Consider the following 15,011-nt stretch of genomic DNA (forward strand, 5'->3'; position numbering starts at 1 on the left):
AAAATATTTTGCAAAATGGTTTTTTGAAAAACTCCAATATGATGCTTTAAAGAAGTTTATAAGAAAATCTGGTAGCAAATTTATAAATTAGTGAAAGTCACTCTTCAACACCTGATAACCACATTTCTTCTTTTCTTCTTTTTCTTCACGCTGTAAGACATGCACTCTTCCATTCAATTCCCTTTTGGAAAGGCTGCGATTGTTAGTGGGGAAAGCCCAAGGCAAGGTTTTTATTTTTATTTTTTTGTGGGGGAGTGGGGGCAGTGAGGAGCACAAAAGTGATTGGGAACAATGGTTCCTCCAGGCCCAAACTAGCCACATAACGGTGGACTTGGGAGTGGCAAGAGGAGCTAGACTTTTGAGGCAAAAGTGACAAAGACTGATACTGTGGACTGTGAGTTTGAGATTGGTGAGTAGACTTTGAATTTGGCATCATTGGAGGATTTATTGGCTTCTCTGGAATTGTTGGCCAAGATTTCTTGCTTGCAAGGGCCTTGGGGTTGCCTCAACTTCTTTCCGTGCAACACCTTGGCAATCTATTTTGATCTCTTCCTGATCTGAGGATGAGGACTTGGATGATGATTTGAGCGGCCCCAGTTTTGGTCCATTGGGCTTCTACAATGGCAGAGAACCTCGTTAGTAATCACAAACTAAATTCACCCCAAATTGAAAAAAGAAATAAAAGGAAAAAATTAAAAACTAAAAGGAAGAAATGAAAGATTGGAATGCAAGACTCAACCATCTTCTGCACTGTTTCATGGAAAGAAAACAGCAAGGTCGGTGTTGTTACTGTTGACACAAGGTTGGTTCTCACTGGCAATGTCAAAACTGAGACTTGCCAACTTCACCCAAATTATTCTTGGTGTTAATTGTACAAATCCACCCTAAACTATGGGGTTCTTGCACTTAAAATCCCAAACTATGAAAACTTGCATTCACTGCAATTATAACGAAGCTTGCAATTGCACCCCGTAGTCAAATTTACTATTAAACAAACAGTCACGTGCAAGTAACATGATTGTAAAAAAATTAGGCTCTGGCCGCTCTGTTGCCTCCTAGTTCCTGTTCACCTACATCCTCTGTCATGTTAATGGTTCTGGCCACACCGTTTGGATTTCCTCCACTGCTGCTCTTGACATCTCCTCTGATTCCCTTGATGACTTCTACATCCTCATCCTTAACGATCTTTATCAATACCAGTTTGTCCGGTGGGGCTATCCAGGCATATAGTAATGATTACCTTGAAAAGAATGATGTATTGAGGAATTTTTGAGCTTAGATAATGATAGGAATTTGAGGATTTATAGCTTGGGAGTGGGGCTTAAACTGCCAGATGCTCTCAATATCTCTATGCATGCTGTGCTGCTATCAGGAGTCAGTCATGAAGTTAGCTTGGTCCACTGTCACCAGGCCCGTGCCACTTGGTCACTAATTGGGTTTAGAAAGTCAGTTTTTTTTTTTTTTTTTAGGGAGTTGAGGTCTAATTTCTGAAAGAGATTGGCTGGGTAATTTGGTTTGTTTGGGAAATTAGTAAGTGTTATTTAGTAATTTAAAAATGTTTTATGGCAAAAGGGAGAAGTCAATTCTTTTAGACTTACCCCATCTGCACATGACTGTTAGTTATAATATTAAATCTGACGATGGGGTGCAATTTGCAAGCTTTATAATAATTGTGGTGGTGCCACAGAGTATGGTGGATTTGTAAAATTAACCCTTATTTTCAGGGGTTTTTTTTGGGCAAAACTAATTTTTATTTTTTTAAATAATTTTTTATCAAAATGATTTTGATTTATATCCACGTTTTGTATTTTAAAAATGACAAAAAACAACCTTTTGGTTTCAATTTCCAAACAAGCAAAGATTCCTCAAACCTTTTTCTTCTGATGCATTTTGATATTTACAATCTCAACCAAGAGACCTTGTGAAGGTATTCAGTGTGAGCAAGACTAATATGTGCTATAGGATAATGTTCCTTGTGAAGCTAATCCTATTATTTTCTGTTATATGATTGATATTAGTCTTGGAATGTTGTTTGTTGATATTATAACGAATTCCCTGAATTTAATTAGCCTAAAATATCTCAAACCGAGTCTAGCATAAAGTTGACATGTCTGTTGGTATTAAAACCAAGTTCCAAAGTTGAATTAGGTTAAATTAGCAGTCCATTTTTCAACCAGTATTCAATACAAGATTGGGTACCCAAGATGCATGAATCATGTTTGGTATCTATAGTATGCTCAACTGAATTCAGCGAATAGTTAATATCATGAGCATGTGATTGGCATCTTTTGGTAAAAAAATGTGATCAATATAACAATAAATGTCGTAGTTGTAATATAATGTAAGTTTCAGTGATATCCAATATGATTTAGCATTTTACGGTTCCCATTACTTAGTTTTGTATGTTCTTAAAGTAGTTTTTCCTTAGTTTCTAAGTTTATTATGTCTGTTCATTTTGTAATGATTCTTTATATTATATATATATATATATATATATTTGGTGTGTTCCTTTTCTCCTTAGTGGTTCTTTTCTTTCATTCTTATTGGGTGTTAAATATTTCGAACTCTTTTTGATCAATAAAAGAGTAAATGTCCTTGTTATAATGATAATGTAAGTTTTAGTGATATACAATATGGTTTAGCATTTTATGGTTACCATTACTTAGTTTTGTATGTTCTTAAAAAGTTTTTTTTTTTTTCTTTAGTTGCTTAGTTTCCTATATCATTTCCATTTTGTCATAATTTTTTATATTATACATTTTTTTTGGTGTGTTCCTTATTTATTTTTATTTATTTTTTTCCTTCGAGGTTCTTTTATTCTCTCTCATTCTTGTTGGGAGTTAAATATGTCTAATGCTACACTATGGAGAACTACTTTCCCCCTTCTTATTGTGTTCCTTCATTTATTATTATTATTATTATTATTATTAATAATTTTTTTTTATATAAATAATTTGCAAGTGTTAAGGAATTTACCTATATTTTTTGGATGTGGTTTCCTTTACTAATTTGTGGCCGATCTACCATGCTGAGCCCGCTTTTTTTGGTAATTATTTTACTGAACTTCATCACTCTTTAACTCTATCTAAAAGCAAGCAATTATGAAGAAAGTGAGACCTTGGAAATATGCTCGGTTGACCTTTGAGGTTTCAGAGCTTTTGATTTAGGGTTTGTTGTGGTAGTGGAAACTGGCAAGACTATACTATTTGATAATTGATTAGTTAGGCTTGTAGGTAAAAGGGTTTATTGTATAAAGAACTTAAATCTGGCAGCAGCTGGTGTAGAGGCTTTAAGGTAGGTTTACTTGGTTGGATGTGAGATATAAGGTATGATTTAGATCTGAAAATAGGTGAAGGGAGAGCAAAGTGTAATGGGCTGTTCTGGGCCTTTCTGGCTCTGTGAACAGTAACACTAGATGTCATAAAAAAATAAGATTGTCTAGACCATGTGCTCAGTCACAAAATGTGTTTATATACCATTAAACATGCCCAATGTGCGATGGAGGCTTGTCTGGCCACTGGATTACTGCTGGGCTCAGGAGCTCTCATTCAGAAAATATCATTTTCTTCCCTTACATGCGGGGTTTTTTTTTTTTTTCTTATGTTAAAACAGGAGTCTATTCCAAATTGAGACATGAAGTTGTAAGGGTTGATTTGGCAATTTCCAACATGGAGATGTCTACTTGCCCAAGTTGAGTTCTTGTTTTGGGTTGGTGAGTTTCCCAAAGTTGCTCAGGTTGGTTCTCATGTCTCACCCTAGATTGTTTTAAGATAGATCTTTCTATGAGGTTTTAGAGAATAACAGCTGAGAATCTTAGGGTTTTTATTGTATTTGGGGTTCAAGAATGAAAGAGGAGAGAAATTAAAGACAGCTGTGAAGTGAATCTTTTTTTTTTTTTGGTGGGGGGGGGGGGGGGGGGGGGGGTNNNTTGGTGGGGAGGGGGGGGGGTGGGGTCTCATGCTCTCTCCTGTTAGTCACATTGATGGCATTTTAGCTTTTTGTTCCCTTCTTATAATTGCGTTCAGTGTTAACACAAATTTCCATTATAACACTGCGTTTGGAAGAATATATGGGCTCTTAGTGTTTGATAACTTCTAGGTGCTACATGAGTTTGGAAGAATATATTATCAGGACTACTAAACAACTTTTAGGCACTGCCTTCTCTCTGATTCAGCAAATTGCTGGGTGTCAAATAACACAGGACATTTGCGTTTGTTTATCTATGCTCCTTTGTGATAAGCATATTGATAAATGTGTTTTTAGGTGCCGAGACTATAATTCCTTGTGATATTATTTTCACAGTTCAGCATAACAACTTTTGGTTTTGTAGTGGAAGATCATTTTTGTTTTTGTACACGTGTGCACTGTGAATTCTGTTTTACTTATTTTTAAATCGAGGTTTTGGTGGCTGAAGTAACTTGATAAGTTGTATGCAACACTGTTCTGTTTGATGCCTGTGATAAATGTTAATTCTTGTTTTTTGTGGGAAAGTGATAAAAAGAATTCCTTGAACTGTCTATATTCAATTCTGATGTTGGATCTTCACTGTTGATGTTTTATAAAGGTGTTTTCTCCCATAAATCTTAGTTTTGCTTCCTGTTTTTCTACATGTGTGGAATGGTTATTTTTATACATCATGTTATATAAGTTGGAATTTACTTTTCTTACCATTAATTATCAGTTTGTCTATATGGGGTAGATATCTAAATCATCATTTAATACTTTCGATGATCATTTTTTGATCTTCCTGTTTTGAAATTTGGTCTGCAAAGTCTTACCTTGGTGTACTATGTCCTGGACATATGTACACCAATTTACACTATGGTTTTTATCCTTCCTTTAACCTGGTTATCTTTTTCTATCATCTAAAATTATCCTGTTACTGCTTGTTTGTAGGTTTTGTTCTGTTCAGGTTAACTTTTATTATGCACCAGTCACAACAAATCATATTATCAGTTGTGAAAAGTGTTGCGTCACTAGACTTGTTGTATCACAAATTGGGAAGCAATGAATAAACATGACAAGAACAGAAAAATAGAGTAATGATGCATTATTAACTAGTTTCTTTGTCCTTCTCATTAGAATTAACAGTGGGTTTTCTTGTTCACAGTAAGGACAGAATTAACATGACAACAAATTCCATAGATGTGAACTTGGAAAGACACATTACAATAATAATTAACAAAGGAAGAACAAAGATTTCAACCACATGAATCCCCTTCCCCTTCTTTGCCAAAAAAAAAAAGCTGAGCATTACTGACAGAAGTTTTCACTCTAAAAGAGAAAAGAGAAAATGAGTGTATATATTAAATTGCTCTGTTCTCAACATTATCCATAAAGGGTACTGCCTACTATTCTTAACCCGAGACACCGGAAAAATCCAGAAACGTAGTACACAGACAGAACACAAACATAGAGAGAGAGAGAGAGAGAGAGAAGAAATATTAATTTAAAATATTTAAGAGATAACAAAAAACAAGTACATAAATCATTAATAGAACAGAGAATCACCTTGTGAAAAAGGGTGGCTTTTGTTGGCCTCAGCCTTGGCTGTGTGTACAGAGAGCCGTAAGAAGGCCGAATTCTCGAACAAGACCGAAATTTGGGAGGTGGGTTTCTTTTTAGGATGAGAAAAATCTAAGACACGATATTCTGGGTTTTTTTTTTTTTTTTTTTATCTCTCTCTCTCTCTCTCTGAGATTTCTCGCTAACCAAACAGGGAATGCGAGAGAACGCAATAATATAATTGGATTTACAGGGGCGGTGAGTGATAAATGACGACTATTATTTTATTTTTTTTTATTTGGGTACTATTATTTTTAGTATTTTTTTTAAGGTCAAAATGTAAAACTCAATCTACAGGGGCGGTGAGTGATAAATGATGACTATTACTTTATTTTTATTTATTTGGGTACTATTATTTTTAGTATTTTTTTTAGGTTAGAATGTAAAACTCAATCTCTAAATTTTACAAGTTTTTATTTCAGTTCTTTAAATTTACATTTTATCATTTCAATCATTTAAGTTTCAATCATCCCGGTTCTCGAAAAAAAAAGTTTCAGTCATTCTCAATTCAGTCATCTGTTAACAATCCGTCCAATTTTGCCATTAACTCACCTAAACTTTGCCATTAACTCACCTAAACGACGTTGTTTTGCACTTTATTTAATATTTATTTGGAAAAATTACATTTTGCCCATATGTGGTTTGTCCGAAAAATATTTTGCATGCTTGTGGTTTAATAATTGATACTTTATCAACTTGATGTTCGTTTAATTTATCTCTCGTTACCCACCTTTTTTAAGAATAGGAGTAAATTTTTTATTTTTTTTACCTTTTTATATCTCTTTTTAAAACATAAAAAACTAAAATATCAAGGGAAAAGCAGATCTAAAAGTTCGGTTTTATAAAAATTAAAACCTAACTTTTACATTTTATTTTCATGTATCTTTTTTCCATTCTCTTGTTCAGGTGAGGAAACGCATAATTTAAAATTTTAATGTGTTAAAAAAGAAGATCTAAAAGTTTGTACATGAAAAGGAGATGTAAAAGATAGGTTTTAATTTTTACAAAACAAGCGTAGTTCCTAGGGCACATCCCCTAGGGACCCCCTGGTTACATGCCCTTGTTCACTGCTTGCTTTCACTGAACCTAGCTTTTAGATCTTCTTTTCTCTTGATTTTTTAGTTTTTTATGTTTTGAGAAGAGACATAAAAAGAGTAACAAAAATACAAATTTACTCTTGTTTTTAACAGAAGTGGGTAATGGGAGAAAAACGAAACTAGTCTCAGGTGGGTAAAGTGCTAATTTTTAAACTACAGGTAGGCAAAGTGTTTTTCAAGCAAACCACAGGTGGACAAAGTGTAATTTTCCTATTTATTTTTTATTTATTTCTTAATTTTTAAAAAATAAGTTAATAAAAATTAAAAAAACAAAAAAAAAAAAACCAGAAATTTAATTAGGGGAACAACGTCGCTCACTCCCCACATCTGAAGAACCAAAATTCTAACCCCACCCACTTGATAACTGAGAGACTGAGTGTTCGTTTGAGATCCGCTTATTCTGTTGAAACTGAAAACTTTTTGTTAAAAATAATGTAGATAAAAATAAAATGTTAGTTGAAATAGTACAGTGGCACCCATTAATAGTGTCAAAAAGTGCAGTAAGACCCATGAATAGTAGCAAAAATAAGCTGAATAGTAAAATAAGTTGGCAAAAATAATTTTTGCCAAACGCATGCAGAGAGGGAGAAAGAGGGGGAAAGAGAGAGAAAGAGAGATCAAGGTGGAGAAAGAGAGAGAAATCAAGCGAGAGATCGAGACAATGTAAGTATGGTTTTTTGGAGTTGAAATATTATCTAGGTTTGTTTTGAATGTCCAAAACATTTACTAGTTTTGGTTTTTTGGGCCTAATTTGTGATTGTGTTTGTGTAATTTTTGTTCTAATGCTTGATTTGACCAGTTTTGCCATCTAAGTATTTCCTTTTTTTGGTCCTTTGTTTATAAAGATTAAAACTTTCTTTAATGGGGCTTTGAATTTTGTTGGTGGTGTTGTGCGAAAGAGATGGCTTTTGGTGTTTTGCATTTATCAGTGCTTTTTTTACAGATCATGTGATTCATTGGTAAAAGTTATGGATTTAGGTGGGTGAGGTTAGAATTTGGGTTCTTCAGAAGTGTGGAGCCTAATTAAATTTCTAGGTTTTTTTATAATTAACGTTTTATAATTTTTTATTTTTGAGTTAAGAAATAAATAAAAAATAAATATATATCTATATATATAATAATAGGTGAAGTAGAGAGAAAATCCAATTAGATTTCAATTAGATTCTCAATTTTGCACCACTTGTCCTAACCAAAACTCAAAAAAAAAAATCTAATTAGATTATAAATTTGACTCCAATTTTGTGTCATGTATCTTATCTAAATTTTCTAATTTTTGTGCCCAAATAAATGATGCATTAACATTTAACACGGAAGCCAAGAAAACCACAATGATAATGCTCATTAGCCTAAGCAAGAACATCTTACCTGCACACTTTTATGGAGATTATAAATTGGACTCTAATTTTGTGTCATGTATCTTATCTAAATTTCCTAATTTTTTTGCCCAAATAAATGATGCATTAACATTTAACACGGAAGCCAATAAAACTACAATGATAATACTCATTGGCCTAAGCAAGAACATCTTATCTGCACACTTTTATGGGTGATCTCAATAAAGTCTGGAATTCTTTTAATCCCACAACCAGAATCAAGGAGTCCAATGAGAAAGACTATAAAAGTAAAACATCACTATAAAAGTAAAACATCATCTCCTCCGAATTCTATATCGTCATCCCATGTCTCCTCCTCTCTCAGCCTCTACCAACTAGATCCACATACTACCCTCTCCTCCTACTTACGGATTTCTCAGATCAAGGCCGGGTTCAAACACAATGTTCAATCCCACTCTTCCTTGCTTCACACTCTCATACATTAGCGCTTCAATGGCGTCTCCAAGAAGATTCCAAGCTCAATTATCAGTTTTTATTTTTTAATGTCTCTTTATATATTTTAAATAATAAAATACAATATTCTCTTTTTTCTTCACTGTAGCATCACTTAAATAATAAAATGCAATATTTTTTTTTTTATTCATTGTTTTATCTAATGCTATCCTATGTATGATAAACCAAAAAAAGAAAAAGAAAAAAAGACTAATAGCATTACTTAAATAATAAAAAGCAATATATACTTTTCATTGTTTGATTTAATTCTATCATCCGTGTGATAAACCCAAAAAAACCAAAAAAAAAAAAAAAAAATTGGTCAATAACATCATTACAATTAACTAGTCTCGTGCAGTAGCATGGGGTTACATACTAGTATATAATAATAGGTGAAGCAAAGAGAGTGTGAAATTGAATTCCAAATTAGAATTCTAATCGTGTGCCACGTGTACACACCAAATTAAAATTCCTAATTAGAGTTCTAATTTTGTGTCATGTGTCTAGAATCTGAAATTAAAGTTGAATTTAACATCATGTGACTAAATGTATGTGGGCTCATTCTCATTAAAACCACTTCTATGTATCGGGTCAAGTGAGTTACTGTGCTAATTAAGTTTTTTCTTGATTTTGCAGTCAAACGTGAAAACCAAAGATATTAATATCAGTGAAATTGAAGTTGAATTTTGCATCATGTGGCTAAATGTATGTGGGCTCATTCTCATTAAAACCACTTTTATGTATCGGGTCAAGTGAATTACTGTGCTAATTAAGTTTTTTCTTGATTTTGCAGTCAAACGTGAAAACCTAAGAGATTAATATCGGTGATAAGAACTTGGCTTGGATACATTGCATAATTTCCAAAAAGATAGCAAAGCCAGAGTTTGCATCTTTGTTATAAATTGCTTACAAAGTTTGCATATTTACATTTGCACTGAGTTTCGGATTAAAGTGTTTTCTTCTTGGTTCTGACACTGAGTTTTGTTTACTATTCACTTACAAAGTTTGCATCTTTGCATTTGTTATAAATTGCTAATATGTGACTAGATGCACATTATGCCTAAAATTCACTATCCTTATATTTGACTTTTTGTTCAGGTTTGACACCTATAACAATGAATAAAGCACTACTGTGGACCGATGGATGATACTTTTTGCAGGCTACAAAGGAACTTAGTAATCAATGGAATCTCACGCAAATTGAAGAGGACCCAGCTGTAAATGTCTGGATGGCAGATGTGAGTCACTATGTTTTTAAAATTTTCAGTGAAGGTAAAGGTTATGAACAATGTAAATTTTTCGGAGAGAGATTTATTATTCTATATTTACGCAAGTTTGGTCGCCTTCTTGGAGTGGATTACTCCACCCTGTCTTTCTACTGGAATTTTTTATTTAGATTGTTTCAATTTAATCCGAAATTTTATTTGAATTTTCCTATTGTTGTTACTATCATATATTATCATTCCAATTGTTCAATTAGAATTTGAAATTGGAGTCCAATTTTACTACACACGTGTACAATCTAATTATTTTTAATTTTGTTGTCACGTGTAGAAGCCAATGAGATGAAATTAATAACACATTAAACATTCATGCTTTGGGAATTGGTAGTACCAATCTAAATCCATTGGACCTACTTCGTGATAATACAACTATGAAGGATGTATAAAAACACGCACAAACCCATCTCTCTATAAAAAGAGATTGGAGAGAATTTCTTTTATTAGCCATAGAACTTCAGAGGTTTTTCTTCACTCAAATGCCCATCATATTACAAAATGACCCATCGTAAAACTACAAAATGAGTACAACTCTAAAGGTTTTTTTTTTTTTTTTTTAATTTTAAATTTTTTAAGCTACGAAAATTTCAATCATCAATAGAGATTGAAGATTCAAAAGTGTGAATGGATCTTTTGGATAAACATTGTCACCAAGGTTCATCTTTCTGTGTAAAATATATATAATGCTAAGTTTTGTTAATGAAATTTTTTGGTTAATAATATGAATTTAGACTTAACTGAGTCTTTTTTTTTCTTAACTGAGCCTTTTAAACATGAATAAACTCATGATTAATAATATATCAATTCCCGTACGGTAGCACGAGGCTACATACTAGTATTAAATAAAGTGCAAAATGCCACGGTGAATTAACAACAATATTGGATAGATTGTTAATAGATGACAAATTGAGGATTATTGAAACTTAGAGGACTGAAATAACAAAATGCAAACTTAAAGGATTGAAATAAAAGTGATGAAACTTAGAGGGTAAGTTTTGTATTCTGGCCTTGATTTTATCTTATTGAGCTCAAGACCTAGTAATTGGGCTGAATTTCAAGTTGAGTTAGGCTTTGGAGTGAGATTATAGGACAAAATTGGGAAATGCCCTATTTGGGCAAAAGTAGCAGCATTATGCCCTTTTCTCCAAACTAAATAGGGAAATGCCCCTGTTTTGTAACTCGACAAATGAGTAATCGAGTTATAATGAGAAACTCGATTATTCAATAGGCGAGTTATGTGTGAACTTTGCCCCCCTCTGAGCCACCGCCGTGGCATTGTGTTTTTTGAAAAACTCGATAATTGGAAAACCGAGTTAAATAACCGACTATGCACCTATCGAGTTATGTGTGAACTTTGTACAAAACAGAAGTGGCTTCTTCCAATTATGTATACACATAACTCGGTAACTTGTAAATCGAGTTTTATGAACCTGTTGCCATTTCAAACCCCAACGTCTCAGAAACTGTTCACTCTCACACAGTCACTCTCTCCCTCACTCTCTCCTGAACTCTGCCTCAACGTCTCCCTCTCCGTTAGTCTCACTACCCCTCTACACTTTCCCTCACCCTCTCACTCTCCCTCTACACTTTCCCTCACCCTCTCACTCTCCGTGGTGCTTCCGTCGAACCCTCACCGCCGCCGTTGATTACGGGTACGTTGGTCTTCTCTTGCTGTTGTTTTGTGTATCACAACTGACCATAATTAGCTTTTTTTTTTAATTTTAAATTTTTTAAGCTACGAAAATTTCAATCACCAATAGAGATTGAAGATTCAAAAGCGTGAATGGATCTTTTGGATAAACATTGTCACAAAGGTTCATCTTTCTGTGTTAATGAAATTTTCTGGTTAATAATATGAATTTAAACTTAACTGAACCTTTTAAACATGAATAAACTCATGATTAATAATATATCCATTCCCGTGCGATAGCACAGGGCTACATACTAGTTTTACTTTAAATATAACGTTCTATTTAGAAACATTGTTGTAATTTAAAATGCTTTTGTAATATTAGATTGACTGTTTATGCCTAAGAGAGCGATGACTGTATCAGGGTCTTGTTAGACACAGTTGGTGTTGTTGAATAAAAATTTCTTACTTACCTTAAAAATGATTTTTAAAAAGTTGATAAATGAACTCATGCTTCATACACAAATGGGAAGGGTGATTAAGGAGGAGCACTAAGGAATTAATCATATGAGTGGCACATTTCGTGTTTATTGATCAGTGACTAGTAAATTGCTTGAATTTTAGGTATCCATGCCAATGTTTTAGACTTAATTAGCTCAAAAGTACTTAAAAGAACCATGATAACTAGTAATATCCAGTGTGATCATCCACATCAACAATACAATAGAACGGGTTGTAATATTTACATAGAAACGACACCGTTCCACAACCATTGAGTAGAGACCATTGCTCAAGAGTTCAAACTTCAAACAACAAAATGATGTCGTGCAATAATAGCTCTTAGGCTGTAACAGAATTATAACAGAATCCGTTTAGGCAGTTATGAGTTGAATAGAGAGTAATTTAATAGTGTAATTGATTCGCTTCTTAAGCTCATTACAGTCCATTATTCATTAGAATAGATATAAAGTTCATTACAATAAGAGTACTCAGATGTTGAGAAAGCAACCATAACTAATTATGCAAATAGACTGATTACTTACGCAGAGTAATGGTAACAGAAAAATAACAAGAATACATGCAATCCTCAACCAAATTGAAGCACTGCAGTCGCCAATGAGGGTTGATATAAAGAACAGTAGTAACTCCCAGGAAGAACATTATGAAAGTCACCGAAAAGCTAATGAAGAAGACCGCTTGATCTACTTTGTACCATTTCTCATCACTTGCATCTAAGGATTGTGTTGGCGTTGGAGGTGAATCGTATCTATTGGTGCAGTTTTTCTCCAATGGCAGTACTACACAGAGAAGTGGATTTCCTTCATAGCTGCTTGCATTAAAAGTTCCAAATTGGGCTTTCATATCTGGGGTCCTACCTGATAAGTTGTTATAAGCCACACTGAACACCGCCAAAAAGGTAAGCTTAATCAATTGTGGAGGGATTTCTCCACTCAATCCATTGTGAGAAAGATCCAAGCTCTCTAGTTCAGTCAAGTTGGAGAATGTATTTGGAATGGAACTTGTGAACTGATTGTGAGACAAGTTTAGTGCATGAATTCCTTGTAATTGTCCAAGTTTGAGTGGGATTGCACCTGTTAGGTTGTTACAAGAAAAATCCAAACCAGACATGTAACGAAGAATGCTACCCTTGTAAGATCTAAGCCCATATTTAGTAACAAAGTTAACTTCAATGTATTTGCTCTGACGTTCAAAACGTTCACTATCATGGACACTTTCATCTCTGTAAGTCAAGGTCCCCACATGTACTGAGAAAATATCACCAAAAGGCAGAGTCTCGTCAGAGACAATGTGTTGAAAACAGTGAGGTAATGTCCCAGAAAAGAAGTTTCTAGAGAGATCCATTAAGCTTATATTGGTTAGTTGACATAACTGAGTTGGAATGGTGCCATTCAAACGGTTTCCTCTCAGCAACAAAATTCTTAAGGAGGAAAGTTTACCGATTGCAGTTGGAATGATTCCTGACAACTTATTGTCACTGATATCTAATGTCACAATCTCTGAAAAATTAAGAAAAGCTTCTGGTATTGATCCTGAATATTTATTCTCTTTCAAATTTAAATATTGTAAATCATTGCTTGACCACGAAGGTAAAGATCCTAAAAGCAAGTTATGAGAAATGTCCAAATTCATAATTGGAGCTGTTTCACACACAATTTCACCTTCAAAATAATTATTTCCCAAAAGGAGACTAGAGAAAGATGTGTGATTGCATATCCAAGTAGGAATCTTACCTGACATGTTGTTATTGCTAACATCCAAGAAAGATTGATAAGGCCATTGGGATAATTCATTTGACATAGCTCCAGAGAACAAATTATCATTTATTATCAAAGCCTGTAACATAGTCAAGTTAAAATCACTTGACAATAAATGGCCATCAAAATTATTATTAGATAATTCCATTATCATTAGCTTGGAGCAACCTGCTAATAACTCTTTTGGTACTTCTCCGAAGAAGTTGTTGAAGGACACACTGAATGCGCTCAAAAGACTCATATTGCCAATTGAGGATGGGAGGGAACCACTGAGAGTATTATTGGATAACTTTAGATTCAATATATTTGGTACCATATACCCTATATTTCCTTGAAGCTGCCCATTGAGCTGATTATTTGACACATCCATCCAATAAGTAAAGTTGAGACATAGTGGCAAATGAAAATTACCGGAGAGAGAATTATCATTGAGAGTGACATATTCTAGCCTTGTATTGTTTTCAAACAACCAAGCAGGGAACTGTCCTTTTAACATACTATAAGAGAGATCAAGTAATCTCAAGCTATGTTGGTGAAAGAGAAATGTTGGAATTTGATTGGAGAGCTTGTTGAGACTACAATTAGATATCACAAGGAATTCCAACTGAAATAAAGGTACCCAGTCTGAATTTTATGTTTCTATATTGGCCATCTTCTCATCACACATAAATTGAACGAATTCAAGCTTACAAAGATTAGCAAATGAGTTGAATGAGAAACCATCAAAAAGGTTATAACCGAGATCAATATGCTTAAGGGATGTGAGGCCAGCTATCAAATAAGATGAAATGTTGCCTCTGAAATAATTCTCATAGAGATCTAACATTTGAAGAGATGTCAAATTGTATAGACAAGAAGGCAGTGTTCCTTCAAAATCATTCTAGCTAAGATTTAACTCTTCAAGTTTCTTGAGTTCACATAAACCTGCAAAAAAGGAACCAATTTTTGCAGTTCTCAACATTATAATATCTTATTTGTAATAATACATCAGGTCCAATCCTGTAATTTATTAGTCTTTTTTCATTTGTTTTCATTTCACAAAGAAATATTTACATCAAATCAATTAAATACATACCTTGAGTTGGTAAAGAGCCATTAAGTTCATTTCCCTCCAAAACTAACGATTTGAGAGAAGATAATGCTCGTATAGAAGGAGGGACAATTCCATTTAATACATTGTAACTCATATCTAATAGCTCCAAGGTATACAAAACCGCAAAATCTGTAGAAAAAGATAATCAATTGCGTCGAGAAAAAAATCTTTGGCAAAATCATATATAGATATAAATGAGAGTTAAATTCATATGTACACCAAATTTTATGTCAATTTGATTTAT

At 33.6% G+C, this 15,011-nt stretch overlaps 1 protein-coding gene and 1 long non-coding RNA gene across 2 annotated transcripts; one reads left to right on the plus strand and one right to left on the minus strand.

Annotated features, from left to right (window-relative positions):
- The first annotated feature begins 8,644 nt into the window (after positions 1-8,644).
- LOC136066711 (uncharacterized) lies at positions 8,645-9,942 on the plus strand. The gene is made up of 2 exons (XR_010628205.1): positions 8,645-9,193; positions 9,282-9,942. It is a non-coding gene; the product is annotated as an uncharacterized LOC136066711 (long non-coding RNA).
- A 2,491-nt stretch (positions 9,943-12,433) lies between these two features.
- LOC112031951 (cuscuta receptor 1) lies at positions 12,434-14,170 on the minus strand. Its single transcript, XM_024064649.1, has one exon. It carries the CDS (start codon positions 14,168-14,170, stop codon positions 12,434-12,436), a length of 1,737 nt encoding a protein of 578 aa, XP_023920417.1.
- Positions 14,171-15,011: the final 841 nt, after the last annotated feature.

This window comes from Quercus suber, unplaced genomic scaffold (assembly GCF_002906115.3).
Source record: "Quercus suber isolate HL8 unplaced genomic scaffold, Cork oak 2.0 scaffold_4, whole genome shotgun sequence".
Taxonomy (NCBI): Eukaryota; Viridiplantae; Streptophyta; class Magnoliopsida; order Fagales; family Fagaceae; genus Quercus; species Quercus suber.

Bases quoted from the DNA above. Each gene is read 5' to 3' on its own strand.
- LOC112031951 (XM_024064649.1), bottom strand. From the start codon at position 14,170: ATGTTAAAAGGACAGTTCCCTGCTTGGTTGTTTGAAAACAATACAAGG.